General features: G+C 43.3%; 1 protein-coding gene across 2 annotated transcripts; it reads right to left on the reverse strand.

Annotated features, from left to right (window-relative positions):
* Window positions 1-1,771: 1,771 nt before the first annotated feature.
* lss (lanosterol synthase (2,3-oxidosqualene-lanosterol cyclase)) lies at window positions 1,772-16,890 on the reverse strand. Of its 2 annotated transcripts, XM_090215715.1 has the most exons (23): window positions 16,659-16,890; window positions 16,181-16,349; window positions 13,640-13,778; window positions 13,193-13,301; window positions 12,868-12,989; window positions 12,525-12,621; window positions 12,181-12,316; window positions 11,905-12,013; window positions 11,694-11,812; window positions 11,152-11,249; window positions 11,029-11,056; window positions 10,812-10,868; window positions 10,569-10,640; window positions 10,343-10,393; window positions 9,980-10,129; window positions 9,622-9,718; window positions 9,387-9,492; window positions 9,223-9,288; window positions 6,876-6,956; window positions 6,543-6,716; window positions 5,012-5,090; window positions 4,576-4,740; window positions 1,772-3,078 (listed from the first exon to the last, which is right to left on the reverse strand). In XM_090215715.1, the coding sequence occupies exons 1-22, from the start codon at window positions 16,673-16,675 to the stop codon at window positions 4,603-4,605; spliced, it is 2,214 nt and encodes a 737-aa protein (XP_090071841.1). In that variant the 5' UTR covers window positions 16,676-16,890; the 3' UTR covers window positions 1,772-3,078; window positions 4,576-4,602. The 2 variants fall into 2 exon arrangements, with proteins under 2 accessions (XP_090071841.1, XP_036814830.2); XM_036958935.2 differs by lacking the exon at window positions 1,772-3,078 and having other exon boundaries at window positions 3,104-4,740.
* Window positions 16,891-16,925: the final 35 nt, after the last annotated feature.

A 16,925-nucleotide genomic window follows, 5' to 3' on the forward strand; every position in this document is an offset into this window, starting at 1 on the left:
ACTTTGGGAATTGATTTATAATGGCATAATTATGGAGTTATTACAGGTGGAACAGCCACTATTCCTCTTGTGCACAGTAGTTACAAAAACTCTTAGCTCATTGATATGCAATTAAAATGTTCATTTCCAAAGTTATGTAACAACATGCTAATAAAATGTTGCTCAAAGTAATTAGTTTTATTACGCAGGCACAAGAAAAGTTGATATCATTGATTGGTTTGACTTGATAATGTACACCTGGGGAAATGGACATTCAAAGGAGGAAAAAAAACAAATGTTTTGTTGTCACATACACAGGAAAGGTGCAGTAAAATGTGTTATTTTACAGGGTCAGCCATAGTAGTATGGCCCCCCTGGAGCAAATTAGGCTTAAGGGCCTTGCTCAAGGGCACTTCGACAGATATTTCACCTTGTCGGCTCGGGTATTCAAACCAGTGACCTTTCAGTTACTGGCCCAACGTTCTAACCTGCCCTAGTTTGTGTGTGCTCTATTCATTCTATTTCTATCTTCAACATGCAATTCCAGATACAGCCCTGCCATTAGTTGAAGGCAGTCAATCCAATAGTTTCTGAAAAGTAGTATGGTAGAAAATTACGAGATTACATTTTACTACTGTTTATGCATCGAATAAGGTTTCTCAGTACTCCCTCATCTATGTCTGTGTGTACTGAGTTGGCCTCTGGGGTTTTGGGCTAGCAACTGATTTATGATGGTCTTTGTCCTCTGTCGGAGCCTGCATTCCATAGATTGAATTGGTGTTTGTGTACTCTTGAGGTACCAGGGAGGAGATGGCTCTAGTACGGACAGCTGATAAGAAGAACCTTGTCTTAGGGGTCAAACCCTGGTTTCTATACAATTAGTAGGGATGCACGATATATCGGTAAGCATATCGGAATCGGATGATATTAGCTAAAAATGCCAACATCGGCATCGGCCCGATGTAGCACACACTTCCAACAACTCAACAAGTTCAAGTCAGTGAGACAACTCAAAGGCGAAATCCATTAACGCCAAGATAATAGAATTCATTGCCCTTGACAATCAACCGTTCTCTGTTGTGGATGATGTTGGTTTTCGCCGACTGGTCGGGAACCTCGAGCCCCAGTACACACACTACTAAGTAGGCGCTATTTTTCAGATGTTACCCTACCGGAGTTACACAGTATTGTTGAAACGCATATCCATGAGCTACTTGCTCTGGCCGCCACTGCTATTATCTTCATGACTGATATTTGGACCAGCGATGTCAGCCCCATACCGCTGTTGCCGTCTCAATGGCATTTGAGAACATGTTTGAAACATGAACACACTCCTAGCTCCATTCGAAGAACTGACTGGAGAAATAAGCTCCTCAACTGCGTCTGCAGCAGACGTGATACCCTCTGTCATGGCATTGAAATGCCTGCTCAACAAAACAGCCGATACAGACCGTGGGGTTAAAACTTCTACTAGAGGCTGTAAACAAGTGATTCGGTGGCATTCTCTCTGATCCTCTTTACTGTATCGCCACTATGCTCGATGCTAGGTACAAGGACCGCTACTTCGATGCAGGCAAGAAACAGGGTTTATGTGAAATTGTACCGACACAGCTGGACAAGAAGGAAACAGACACAGTGACAGTGCGCACCGAAGAAGAGGACCCAAGACAGAAGAGGCCACGGACAGACAGCTGAAACTTCACTGCTTGACATGTATGATGAAATCCTGGTGGAGAATGAAAGGACTGAACAAATGAACAACGAAACAGCACAGCCAGTAAGTGAAAGAAATAGGTTTTGATAATGTTTTACTGGTAATGGGGACATACGTAAATGCCAACAAATTAACTTTTTGGTCAGTGTGGTGTGTGTGTGTGTGTGTGTTTAAACTATTTAACTGTTCTAGAATGCTTAAAAGGCCTCTAAAATGTTTAATATCGGTGTCAGGGTTTTTGGCAAGGATATCGGCCCAAAATGTCAGATTGGTGCATCCCTAACAATAAGAACAGGGAGTCGCTGACCAGCTCAACGTCTTTCTCACTTGGTTAGAATTTCCACAACAGTAGTTACTTTCTGAAATCTGTGTTGAAATTGTTTAGAAAAAGTAGTCAATTTCTGAGATCTGTATTCAAATAAGTTTTTGGGGGGATCCATATTCACATCCAAAGTAACAATTTGTTCCCCCGAAAAAAAGGAACTTTGCACAAATCCTATTTAAAACAAATTATTCCAGGTCTGGTGGAGAAGGGGTTGAATGAGGTGAGTACCAGCATTCTTATTGGCAGTCATGCTTCAGGAAAAAAACATTACTCCAGGTCTGGTGGAGAAGGGGTTGAATGAGGTGAGTACCAGCATTCTTATTGGCAGTCATGCTTCAGGAACAAAACAAATTATTCCAGGTCTGGTGGAGAAGGGGTTGAATGAGGTGAGTACCAGCATTCTTATTGGCAGTCATGCTTCAGGAACAAAACAAATTATTCCAGGTCTGGTGGAGAAGGGGTTGAATGAGGTGAGTACCAGCATTCTTATTGGCAGTCATGCTTCAGGAACAAAACAAATTATTCCAGGTCTGGTGGAGAAGGGGTTGAATGAGGTGAGTACCAGCATTCTTATTGGCAGTCATGCTTCAGGAACAAAACAAATTATTCCAGGTCTGGTGGAGAAGGGGTTGAATGAGGTGAGTACCAGCATTCTTATTGGCAGTCATGCTTCAGGAACAAAACAAATTGGATGTGGCATGGGGGAGGTGAAAACAGATATGTACCTATCAAGCACGCCTTTCTTTGGAATGCCTATTGTGCAACACTTCTACTGTGTGTTATCATATGATCTCATTCACTATTGCTACGATTGACAGTGGCATAGATAGCTTTTTGTCCAGATAGCTACACCCTACACCCACACAAATACGGACGCACACACACACACAAAAAAAGTTACAAACACTCCCCAAAACCGCACCTTGATTTCCATTAGATACTTTGAATTGGCAAATTCGGTGAGAGAGAGTATGTGTGTGTGTGTATTGATGCAGGACGGGTCACGGGCTACTGGTTGGTAGGTTTGACTCACACTGTTCTCCCACTCAAACATCATCAGCTGTTGCAAGAGAGAAATAGTGAATTAGTGAAACCATCCAAAATGACTTTATTCTGCATTTCAAAATAAGATTTAATTACAAATCAATTACATCAATAGATTTTCAGAAACTAAGGTTGATATTAATAGGCAACATGGAAACACTTATTTCAGCACTATTTACAGATTGATTTACGGGCTCGATTTTTATTTCATTATACAGATGCCAAAATGACACCCTCATTTCTCACATAGCAGCTTAAAAGGTATGTTTCAAAGAGTTCAGTCCCACCAAAATGTAAGGCAAGAGGAATGTTAAAATAGCAGGCAAGGTAAGGTGATCCCAAGGTTGAGGTATTTTCAGGACTCACCCAGTAGAAAAATTGAAAAACGTCACTTTTACGAACAGGGTTGGGGAGGTTACTTTAGAAATGCAATCTGTTACAGTTGCTAGTTACCTGTCCACAATTGTAATCACTAACTTTTGGATGACCCAAACTCAGTAACGTAATCTGATAAACCTTAAGTTACTTTTAGATTACTTTCCCCTTAATAAGAGGCATTAGAAGAAGACAAAAATGAATATTACCAATTGAATGACATCTATTGCAGGATAAATCAATGTTAGAGTTTACAAAGTTCTAGCAATAAACGGATGTTGCATTTTACTTTAAAGTTATGTAGGCTTCTTTTAACCGATAGCTTTCTACTTTAATATAGATAATAAAATGAGTAGGCTACATCTTCACATTGAAACCACAAGTTGTCAGATTTCCAATCCTTCCAATTGATTTCATACCCCATTGGTCTTCAAAAATAGGACTAAGTGCTATTTGCATGTGAAAAATGATTTCCATATGCTGCATTTGCTATAGGCCTATTGTTTAAGCTTTTGTTGGTGACACTTTGATATCTCAATCATTTGCAGCTGTTTAAGTCCCTTAAAAGTGTGTGTGTTTGAGCATGTGTCCGTTAGGCCTATGGGCATTTTTCTTTTATCAGCACCAATTAGATTGAGCAGCAGTGTGATTCACATCAATGAGCTGTATAGATATCAATAATAAGTGATATCCTAGCACCCGTAGGCTACAACACTGCTGTCATCCTTACCTCCAAGCGTTTATTCAAATTGGATGAATAATCTTTGATGCTGACAGCAGTCGCACCACTGGAAGACATAGCTTGGACTGTAATCTACAAAAGCCTATTCCTGCTCTTTTCCCGCATATCATTAAACACATTTGGTGTGTAATGGTCTCTGACTTGTGGTCAGACTCTCTCAAGCAGAACACATTTAAGATGATTTGAATGTTATTGAGAATGAAGTAATCATCTAGTTTTTCAAAAGTATCTGTAATCTGATTACAATATTTTAGCTGGTAACGGATTACAGGAAAAAAAATACTTTTAGAATCAGTTACATTTAACGGATTACATGTAATCCATTACTCCCCAACCCTGTTCACGGCCGTTCTTTATGTATAGATTAGAAAGGGCACTGTTCCAATCGTTGCTGACCTCTTGACCTTTAGGTGACCTCTGTCCTCACAGCTTCACCTTCCCGGCCAGAGGGCTGGAGGGGAAGAGGTTAAAGAAGCGTCCCAGCGTCCACACGGTGAAGACGTTCCTGTAGGAAGTGTAGCTGATGGCACAGCTCTTATTGAATACTCCCGAGATGTTTTCCTGAGGAGAGATAGGCCAAAATACAGTTGTGGTCATCTATAAAGCTTCAGGTTATTCTTCACAGTATGTATCTCTAGTAAGAATACTCTACACTGCTTCTTGGGCTCCAAATATACACACGGACACAATCTACAATACAGTACATGAAAGAATGACAGACAGAGGGCCAGACGTTCAACAACAGATTATGCTAAACAATTTGACAACTTCATGCTTGAGCCTTGGGTGGAGCTAAGCACTGAGCACAGTGTGACAGGAGGTGGGGACTCACCTGTGGCCAGTCTCCATTGGGCAGCTGCTTGTCAACCAACAGCTGTATTCCTCTCTCAATCACCTGTGCATCTGGGTACCTGCCACAGAGCAGAGAAGAGATTGTGGGTCTACAACTTAAACATACTGAGGTTCATTGGTCCCACTTTATATCATATTGTTTTAAACCATGTAGTTACAAGGTAGTGATGGGTTCTGACTCTTAAACTTGAAATATTGTTAATTATCAGGTGTCCTATGGAAATGAGGAGTGCCATAGTCTGGTTTCTACACCAGAAGTTAATGATTATCTGTAGGGGGAATGTATATGGTGGAGGCAATTGTGCTTGGAATGTACAGAGGAAAAGAAAGGCAATCACATGGTTAGAGTCACTGATAAGGGTGAAGAGAGGTGGTTTAGTGAGGAATGGGGGTTGGGGTCAGGTCACATTAAGGGAGAAGGAACAGTTTATTGCCCGCATCACTTAACTTCCTCCCTAGCAATAAAGATGTCATGTTAAGAGGGAAGGAGGATGCTTCACACAAATTGGGGTATATATATACACTTGTGCTGGTGGAAACGTGTATTTGCCTGTTCTGCTGTCCGACCCTTTGGGTGAATAAACTTGGTTTGAGCTTTTATAGTTGTCTTGTCATTTTTTACCCTGTTCTTTAGAACCTAACAGTAGTTATAAGGTAGTCTCATAGGTAGTTACAAGGTAACGTAAACTCACCCCATTCCGTACAAATGTGCGCAATCGCAACATTCAAACGAGGCTGCAAAGAAAAATAATGGGACTGTAGCGACTGTGTTGACTTCAAAATCTGGGGTGTGAACTACGTTTCTATTCAAGCCTTAATCGACATGGTAATGGCTCTAAAGTATTGGAGAAAAGTTGAAAAAAACAGACCCTCCTTTACATCGTGACGTGTCATGCCGTAATGTACAGCACGCATAAAGCAACTATTTCTGTCTTTACAATCTCTCTCCACCAGGTGTAGCACTTCTCTCATCATTTAATTTTTTTGCGTCTTCACTGCAGGCCATCAAAGCTGCTGTTTACTTCTGAAGATCACTTTAGCACCGCCCTGAAAACCTGATTCAAATTCGACACAAACCTTCAAATAGGTATGTAATGACACATAATATAAACTCTTTATAGTGTTTTATTTACATTTGAGAGGCGATAAGGTGATAAGTTGGACAGATCGAGTGAAAAAAAGCAGTTTCCCCACACGACATCTCTCCGTCTCACTATCACGCATTAGTTTAGCTTCCCCACCCGCCATTTTAAAAATGACCCCACGGAGCTCATTGCCTTCTTGAATCATGCAGAAACGGGCAACGCGAAGGTCTCGGCATGGATTTTTTTGGAAAGGGGAGAAATTGTGCTTTACAATGGTATTGACATTACAGTTGATCTGGAAGTATTACGTTTTTTGGGTGCTAAAATAAGGTCAATTGTACGTACCAAGGCGATGTACAAAAGTGAGTAAGTTTACGTTAGTTAAATAAGTCATTACAAGGCAGTTACATAAATAGTTACTGTTACCTAGCAGCCATGAGGCCCAGCAGGGCCCAGCAGGTGTTGTGGATCTGGGAGTTAGCACTCTGCACGTAGCGACGCTGCTCACAGGACTCAAAGTCCTCACCCCAGCCCCCATCCTCCATCTGGTGGGCCACCAGGAAGTCACAGGCACTCTGCACCTCCTTACACACACCACCGCTGGAGAGAGAAAGGAGACAGAAACAGACAGAGAGAGAGAGTGGGAGAGAGGGAAAGATGTATTTTTAAAGGTTTGAAAAAACGATTCCACAGACACTCGTGTTTCCTTTGAATGTGGTGTGTGCGTACATGTCTTCCTCCGGCACTAAGGATCCTTACCCATCATGGTAGGTGTGACCCATGCAGGCAAAGGCCTCCAAGCCGAACCAGACCCCATAGGTGAAGCACACTCCCCAGGATCTAGGCAACACACACCACAATAAGAAAGCACTAGGGTTGAAAAAGTACAGTAGGATTTCCTGCCTATTCCCTCCTGATTCCGTGAAGCTTCCAACCGGGATTTCTGGAAAACTTTTTGGGGGAAAGTTACCAGAATTTTGCAACCCTAGGAAGGACACATAACTAAAAATGGTCCGTATGACGCAGAAGAATGAATAACAACATGACATTCAAATCACAGGCACTGGCATTCAAATCACATGGCATTGGCATTCAAATCACATGGCATTGGCATTCAAATCACAGGCACTGACATTCAAATCACATGGCATTGGCATTCAAATCACATGGCATTGGCATTCAAATCACAGGCACTGGCATTCAAATCACATGGCATTGGCATTCAAATCACATGGCATTGGCATTCAAATCACATGGCATTGGCATTCAAATCACAGACACTGCCATTCAAATCACATTGCATTCAAATCACATCCAGAGTCCTGACAGTCTTCAATGGCCTCCTTTACTTGTATCCTTTCCTTTATGACCAGTGTTTTGGACTTGTTAGATGGAATCAACATGGAGAAGACCTATCCATATTATCTCACCCATCAGTTGTCATAGGGCCCTAAATGATTCCTTATGACCTTTAATAGCTTTATATACCTAGATGCCCAATGCTTTCCTTGGTCATGAAGTAAAGGAGACGAGGAGACACTCAGCCATGATATATAGTGCATTTGGAAAGTATTCAGACCCCTTGACTTTTTCCACATTTTGTTAGGTTACAAAACATCTTATTTTATACACACAATACCCCATAATGACAAAGCAAACTCAAGTTTAGATTTCTTTTGCAAATTTCAATAAAAAAAAACCCAGAAATATCACATTTACATAAGTATTCAGACCCTTTACTCAATACTTTGTACCTTGCTACAAGCTTGGCACACCTCTATTTCGGGAGATTCTCTCATTTCTTCTCTGCAGATCCTCTCAAGCTCTGTCAGGTTGGATGGGGTGCATTGCTGCACAGCTATTTTCAGGTCTCTCCAGAGATGTTCGATCGGGTTCAAGTCCGGGCTCTGGCTGGGCCACACAAGGACATTCAGAGACTTGTCCCGAAGCCACTCCAGCGTTGTCTTGGCTGTGTGCTTAGGGTCGTTGTCCTTTTGGAATGTGAACCTTCTCCCCAGTCAGAGATCCTGAGTGCTCTGGAGCAGGTTTTCATCAAGGATCTCACTGTACTTTGCTCCATTCATCTTTGCCTCGATCCTGACTAGTCTCCCAGTCCCTGCCGCTGAAAAACATCCCCACAGCATGATGCTGCCACCACCACCACACCTCACCGTTGGGATGGTGCCAGGTTTCCTCCAGACGTGACGCTTCGCATTCAAGACAAAGAGTTCAATCTTGGTTTCATCAGACCAGAGATTCTTGTTTCTCATGGTCTGAGAATCCTTTAGGTGCCTTTTGGCAAACTCCAAGCGGGCTGTCATGTGCCTTTTACTGAGAAATCTGGCCACTCTACATGTAGACCTGATTGGTGGAGTGCTGCAGAGATGGTTGTCCTTCTGAAAGGCTCGCCCATCTCCTCAGAGGAACACTGGAGCTCTGTCAAGAGTGACCATCGGGTTCTTGGTCACCTCCCTGACCAAGGCCCTTCTCCACCTATTTGGCCAGGCAGCCAGCACTAGCAAGAGTCTTGGTGATTCCTAACTTCTTCCATTTAAGAATGATGGAGGCCACTGCGTTCTTGGTGACCTTCAATGTTGCAGACATTTTTTGGTACCCTTCCCCAGATCTGTGCCTTGACACAATCATGTCTCGGAGCTCTACGGAGAATTCCTTTGACCTCATGGCTTGGTTTTTGTTTTGACATGCACTGTCAACTGTGGGACCTTATATAGACAGGTGTGTGCCTTTACAAATCATGTCCAATCAATTGAATTTACCACAGGTGGACTCCAATCAAGTTGTAGAAACATCTCAAGGATGATTCATAGAAACAGGATGCACCTGAGCTCAATTTGAAGTCTCATAGCAAAGGATCTGAATACTTAAGTAAATAATGTATTTCTGTTTTTTATTTGTAATAAATTTGCAAACATTTATAAAAACCTGTTTTCGCTTTGTCATTATGAGGTATTGTGTGTAGATTGATAAGAACAAAAAAATATGTAATCAATTTTAAAATAAGGCTGTAACGTAACCAAATGTGGAAAAAGTCAAGGGGTCTGAAAACTTTCTGAATGCGCTGTAAGTGAGACCGGAAGCTACTTACCCTTCCCATGACCCATCGGGCCTCTGCACCCTCCGGCAGTACTCCAATCCTTCTCTCAGAGTGGACCTGATTTAAAACAGTTAGAAAAAGTGATGCTTTTAGGCAGCAGCTTGGAGAGGGTTAGGGTTCCAGGCTAGAGGTATAGCATGTGTGTGTGCGTGTACCTGATCTCCTCTGTCCGGTATTCAGGGTACACGTGCTGGAAGTGTCTCAGAGCCTGCATGACTGCTGAGGTGCACTCCACATAGGTGTAGTCTATCATGATGTCACCTGAAAGAAAGAGATAGGGGGGTGGTGGGAGAGAGTACAAAGCTTGTATTTATATCCAAAAAAGGTATTATATCCATAAACACAACACAGGGATTGGGGGGGGGGGGGTCGGTGAGATGAAAGACTCACCAAACACCTCTGAGGGGTTGAGTAGCTCCAACAGTCTCCCTCCTCGCTTGGTCTCATAAGTGGCAAAACCGCCGTCACTGTTTCTCATGCTTAGCAACTGCAACCCACAGTCAACCAGGGCAAGTGTCAGTATTGTATGTTGCTTTTTTGTTGTATGATGGAATCAAACATGAGCTGAGAATTTGCATTATTATCAGCACCGTGAGACATCATCTTGAAAGAAGTTGAAAGTTGGGGAGATGGAAGAGAGGAAAATACATGAAAGATCGAGAAAAGCCCCGACACCATATATGAAGTTGTGGTAAAAACTGTGATTGGGTTGTACAGTAGATAGAAGTTAGTTGGTGTTGCCACTGACCACATTGACGGAGTCACACAGGCGCTCTGAGGGGACGTGCTGACTGATGAAGGGACAGTGTTCCTGCAGAAGCATCACTGACTTTAGGCCCTCTGCCGTGCAGTCGGCCACGATCCAGCCACAGTCCCGCGTGCTGAAGGGGAACCCTCCCTGATAAACACACATTCATGCATGTAAGCGCGCAGACACACACACACACACACAAATGCACGCCCACAACCATGCAGGACACACGGATGTGCAGGACAAATACACACAATCACTCACACACGACCATGCAGGACACACGCACACAGTCTTGCAGGACAAACACACCCATACAGGACACGCAGACACTTCCTCTGACTGGCAGTAATGGTTCACCTTGTTCATCTGTCTGTAGTATTTCTGGTATTCTGGGGGGTTGTCTGGTATCTGATGAAAGGAGAAAACTGGTCAGACATCGGAAAAAAAATCCATATAAAAGCAACAGGTGTATTAGGAACCGAGGAATGTGTGCCCTCAAGGTGTTTTGTCTGGCAGCGAGCCAATACACTAGACTCTGTGACCTGTGTGAGGAACTCAAGCCCATTTCCTGTGACGCTCTCACCTGTGTGATGGTGAGGAACTGGTGGGCGTGTTTAAGACACTCTTCTAACCTGGGGCTGTCCTGAGCCCCTGCCTGAATGACCCCAATTGAGGGAAAAACAAAAACATTACAAATCCTCTCAACTTTAACATCTTTACAGTTATCAATCATCACATGAATGGAGAGTAATGCACGCAGAACGTAAAGCATGATGAACAAGTCACATGGGTTCTTTGTAGCGTAACATGAATATGAATATCTCACCTCTAGGAACGCCTGAGCTGCGAAAGCCGTGTCCCATAGCTGTGATCCATTGGTTCCCTATAGGAACACAACCAGACTGCATGTCAGGAAAACAGGTCAGACATTAAAAGTGCTTTTTAGTGCTTTTCTGTCTACTTAATTTGGGTCAGGAAACCAGCCCATAATGCAAAAGATTAACGACATTATGTATATCATGGCTAGCCAATACCCAACATACCTGCATTTTCATACCATCCAATCCCAGCCTATCGCAAAGCAGGAAATGGAAAACAAACATGTAAATAAACACGCTCACAACCTACTGCATTGTCACATACAACTGACTCACTAGCTGACTGACCAGAGGTAGTCTGGGATCCTGGACACGTGCTCCTGGAAGGCAGCGGAAGAGGGTCCGTCCACGTGCCAGCGCACCAGCATGTTGATCGTTTTGGAGATCTGAGGAGTGAAACTAAGCGTTAAATCACCGCCACGTAACAACTGACACACAATTCTGGATCACCTTAAACCACAGTGTAAACTGCCAAAACAGCATTAAAGATGGAATCCGCACTAGGGGAAACAGCGCCACTAATGTTATCCGCCCCACGGCCGTTGTCGTTTTTGTTTCGTTGAAGAAGCAGAGGTGGGGAAACGTTGCATATCGAGGTAAAGAAAAAAATGCAGTACATTTGCTTCTGTTCTACTGCGGCGTGCAATGATGTCTGAGGGGAAAGAACTGTGTTCATTGTTCGCAGTAACTTCTTTGCTGTGATAATATTGCAAACCAATGTTTCACAAATAAGGATTCCAGCTGGGAAGTGCAAGGAAATACTAGATAATCCTAAAACACAAGTGGCATCAAAAAAAAAAAGGTACTTCGATTAAAGTACAGTTTCTTACTGGGCCGATGCTGATGCACTTGGTGAAACGGTCGTCAGCCTGTATGTGGTCGTACAGCTCTTTGACCGCTCTTCCTCGTAGACTGCTGCTGTGGTGGGCCTCATACACGTTCATGACCACTGAGGAAGAACAGAGAATTCAAGGTTACAGTTATAACGTCGTCACAAATGACCAATCACAAACTATTAATACGGGTATGTGCAGTGCTTACTGTAAGCCACGGTGAGTAGCGTGCTGTGTGGTGTGTACATGTCACATGCTGCCACATTGTTCCGCTGACCAGGCCAGTTGATGGTGGCATAGTCCTGGACATACAGCTCCTATAGAACAGAGAAGGATGCTACTAAGTCCATGTACTCTTTTGCAGCTCCATCTTATTCTAGCTGATCTTTGGGGCTGTGCCTACGTGGGCAACTTCTGGCCGGAGTGATTGGAGCACTATGACAGAAACATGTCGCCCCCAGGTGGGGTGAAGTAACTACTGCACCTGTCTGAGGCTGAGCACCAGGGGGTCCTCCTTGGCAGCAAACCTGACAGCGTAGCAGTAGCTCATAGGGAGGTAGACCTGGCGACAGTGGCACCAGAGAGTGGATGGGTGAGCAGGGAACCAGGTAGGGAACAGCCTGAATAGAGGACAAAACATGGACCAAAGAACAGGACAAGTTGAAACATAGCTGAGGGAATCAATGTCCCAAATCAAGGGTAAAGTTCACAATTATTCAAGAGTGAGCGGCCTATCCAATTTCAACTTTTATGCATAGGTGCTATATAAAGGCGAATTAAAATCTATGTACAATTCTGATCAAATTCGTATCAGGACATCAAGCGTACCACATCTCCGGGAGGAGCGTGTTCATTCCTTCCCAGCTGTACACATTGAGGATGGCCAACCAGAATTTACCCCAGGAGGGGATGCCAACCGCGCCTCCTGTACAACAGACAGACACACAGACATGATCTGACTCTACAATGGTAACAATTTCACCTCTTATGAGGTTAAAAGCATTTAGACACTTTTTATTTCAGGTTTAAAACATATACAGGTGATGCTCTCCAACATTCCCTTTCATTTTTTTCAAACAGCATATTTCTTTGGTTCCACCAACATACGAAACAAAGAGCTCAATTAATTGACCCCACCCCCCCCCAAAAAAAATTAACAGTTAAATAAGACCTTTGCTGTGCAGGTTGTTCCTGGCCCTAACCATATCCGGGTCATCCGGTCCCACTCCCAGAATCCTCAGGGTGGTGTAGCTGAGGGCCGTGCCAAACACTGTGGACTTGTCTTCAATGTGTCTGACAAGAAATTACCAAAACACAACAATAAGAAATCTTTGAAGCTTTGACTGCGCTGATACTCACAAGCCTCATAAGCTGTGGTAGAAACATTGCTAATTAAACTACTAGAGAATATCTAAACAGTGTGCGTGGGCATCCCTCTTATTTTCACACTGTATTTTGGGGTAGAAGTGAAGGAGAGCAGTGATGAGAACACTCACAGGCCCCAGCCTCCATCAGCCAGCTGGACAGAGCGCAGGTATCTCACCATCTCCTTCTTCCAAGCCTCAGGGAGAGGGATCTGGGTTATGTGACAGGTGATCAGGAGACCTGAGGATAGCACAGACAAAAAGACCACTGATGTCACCTCAGATGTTGTAAGTACAGATGTGAGTCTCATCGTTAACTTGAGTGTTTTTACTGTTTTCATAACCCATGGATTACATCATAACTACCATGGCATAATGTACACGATAATGCACACGTCTGACCCCGTCCACTGTTATTTTCCCATGGACATGACACAATAAAACTCAATGACCGTGCTTGTTATGTGTACATACATTATCTGTAAATATGGAAGTGAATATTGGATGGCATTATGCAGACATTTAATTTTACGAGATGCATACTGTACTTCCTCTGAAAGTGCATCTAATTGTGTGTACCTGGTAGCAGGAAGAGGGGTCCTCCGTAGTCTCCTGCCCAGTGGCCATCTTCTGCCTGGAGCTGGCTGTAGAATGCCATGCCCTTCAGGGCTGACTCCACTGCAGTGTGGGCTGAGGGAGAGCCAGGGATGAATTTACTCTGTAGAGGGGCATAGGTACTGTCACAACAAAGCATGGGTCAAAGGTCACAACACTAATGACGAGCTCGTTAGAGGAGAGATTTAGTTCCACCTTTTGTTCTTGTGGGGCTCAACTATTCTATCATTGAATTTATACTTCAATGAGACATATGTTTATAAGAGGTTAGGATGAGAGAATATGCACTTATTCTTGCAAGGCTTTCAACCATTCTGTTTATGGCTTCAACTAATAATATATTATAATAATTTGGGGGGTGCTTATATTTTACCTGTTAAATGTATATTGATTTAAGTCAATTAAGGAACAAATTCTTATTTACAATGAAGGCCAACTAAGGGGACATGTAGGCAATCCAAAAAATGCAATACAAGTATGCAATGGAAATGTTATTTATTTATATTTTTTTGCATATCAACTACCCCTGAGACACCAACAGGGAGTGGGGTCACAATTGTACAGCACTCCTGGAGCAATTAGGGTTAAGTGCCTTGCTCAAAGACACAGCTACAGATTTTCCACCTGGTCGGCTCCAGTATTCGAACCAGCAACCTTGCGGTTATTGGCCTAACGCTCTAGCCTTAAGGCTACCTGTCATGCCTAATGCTTACACTTCAGATAGCCTAGGTCAGTCTGTTCTCATGGACTAGACGTAACATAGTAAAAGTAAATCAGAGACACTGAAATGAGTATGTTATGTTAGGTTTCATATGGTTACATAAGAGATATAGACCTCATTTTTCAACTACTTAAAACTTTTGCAACTACTTAGCATGTCTGCTAACCCTTGCCCTAAACCTTAACCTAACTCCTAAATTGAACCATAACCCCTAGCTAACGTTAGCCACCTTGCCAGAATTTGTAACATACACAATATATACAAAAGTATGTGGACACCCCTTCAAATGAGTGGATTTGGCTCATTTGGCCAGTCAGCCACACCCGTTGCTGACTGGTGTATAAAATTGAGCATACCGCCATGCAATCTCCATAGACAAACATTGGCAGTAGAATGGCCTTCCTGAAGATCTCAGTGACTTTCAACATGGCACCGTCAACATGGCACCGTCATCCAACAAGTCAGTTAGGAAAATGTCTGCCCTGGTCAACTGTAAGTGCTGTTATTGTGAAGTGGAAACATCTAGGAGCAACAACGGCTCAAACGTGAAGTGGTAGGCTACACAAGCTCACAGAACGGGACCGCTGAGTGCTGAAGCACCTAAAGATCGCCTGTCCTCGGTTGCAACATTCACTACCGAGTTCCAAACTGCCTCTGGAAGCAACGTCAGCACAATAACTCTTCATCCGGAGCTTCATGGAATAAGTTTCCATGGCCGAGCAGCCGCACAGAATCCTAAGATCACCATGAGCAATGCCAAGCATGGTCTGGAGTGGCGTAAAGCTCGCGGCCATTGGACTCTGGAGCAGTGGAAATGCATTCTCTGGAGTGATGAATCACGCTTCACCATCTGGAAGTCCAACAGACGATTCTGGGTTTGGCGGATGCCAGAAGAACGCTATCTGCCGAATACATAATGCTAACTGTAAAGTTTGGTGGAGGAGGAATAATGGTCTGGGGCTGTTTTTCATGGTTTGGGCCCCTTAGTTCCAGTGAATGGAAATCTTAACGCTACAGCATACAATGACTTTCTAGACGATTCTGTGCTTCCAACTTTGTGGCAACAGTTTGGGGAAGTCCCTTTTTTGTTTCAGCATTACAATGGCCCCGTGCACAAAGCGAGGTCCATACAGAAATGGTTTGTTGAGATCGGTGTGGAAGAACTTGACTGGCCTGCACAGCCCTGACCTCAAGCCCATCAAACACCTTTGAGAATAATTGGAACACCGACTGCGAACCAGGCCTAATCATCCAACATCACTGCCCGACCTCACTAGTGCTCGTGGCTGAATGGAAGCAAGACCCGCAGCAATATTCCAACATCTAGTGGAAAGCCTTCCCAGAAAAGTGGAAGCTATTACAGCAGCAAAGGGGGGACCAACTCCATATTAATGCCCATAATTTTGGAATAAGATGTTCAACGAGCAAGTGTCCACATACACTACATGACCAAAAGTATCATACGTTTGGCAAATTTGTTATACATTTAGCAAACTCATAACATATAATGCTAATTGTAATTCGTAACATATCATATAAAATGGGTGTTGGACATCCACAAATTAATACATACCATATGAAACGTAACATCATACTAAATAGTGTCTCGGATTTACGTACAGAATAAAAGTAACTTCATACTAATTAGTATCTTGGTTTTCCGTACAGAATATATAACATGAAATGTATCGAGAGAAGGTTGTCTAGGTAAGTCCTCTCCTTTAGTAGATACAGTTTACATTCCCAATGGCTAGTGAAAAATAAACATGGATGAGTATGTGTACCGTATCCAAACCAAGTGAATGGGCTTCAAGCATAGTCTGCTCCCTGTCTGATGTGTCTTGATCCTCTACATAGCGCCATGTCTGCCTGCCCTCTGTGTTACTCAGCCTCCAGCGGGTCAGGTCTGTCGCTGGCTCGGTCTTGTACGGCCCCCCCCTCCTACGAAGGCATCTGAGGGTGCAAGAACCAACGTGGAATAGACGTTGAATTGAAGTCTGTGCCCAGTGGGTGTAGCGCTTGAGTAATTCTGCACCACAATTTGTATTGTACATAATGGCCATTGTTGAAATTGATAGTCGTTGACATTTATCCTGTTCCTTTCCTAATGAGCATGTCCTTTCTGATCCAAGTTAATCTTGTGAAAGTGCACAAAGCAATCAGCTACCAATCAATTAGCAAGTTATAACTTCCTACAAACGTTTACTTTTATAGCATATATAATTTCATACACATAATTGAACATGTTCGTTCTGTACTTACGTTCCCTCGGTCATCATTAAAACCTTATGAATGAATTAAATCCTCCGCAAACTTCAGCTGATCCACAGGATCGGCCCCCATTTGTGATACTGTGGGAATTGAAGTTCTCTTTTCAAAATATTTCCGTTGGATAAACACTAACTTGTGCCACAGAGGACTGCCCTTCCCATGGTACCAAGCAGTACCACCCGAGGTGGTTTTTGCATGGAGAGATATGAGCAGACAAACGACTGTCCAATCACAATTTAGAGAGGCGGGGAAATGGGC

The sequence above is a fragment of the Oncorhynchus mykiss genome, chromosome 22 (genome assembly GCF_057628025.1).
Source record: "Oncorhynchus mykiss isolate SJ-2025 chromosome 22, ASM5762802v1, whole genome shotgun sequence".
Classification (NCBI taxonomy): Eukaryota; Metazoa; Chordata; class Actinopteri; order Salmoniformes; family Salmonidae; genus Oncorhynchus; species Oncorhynchus mykiss.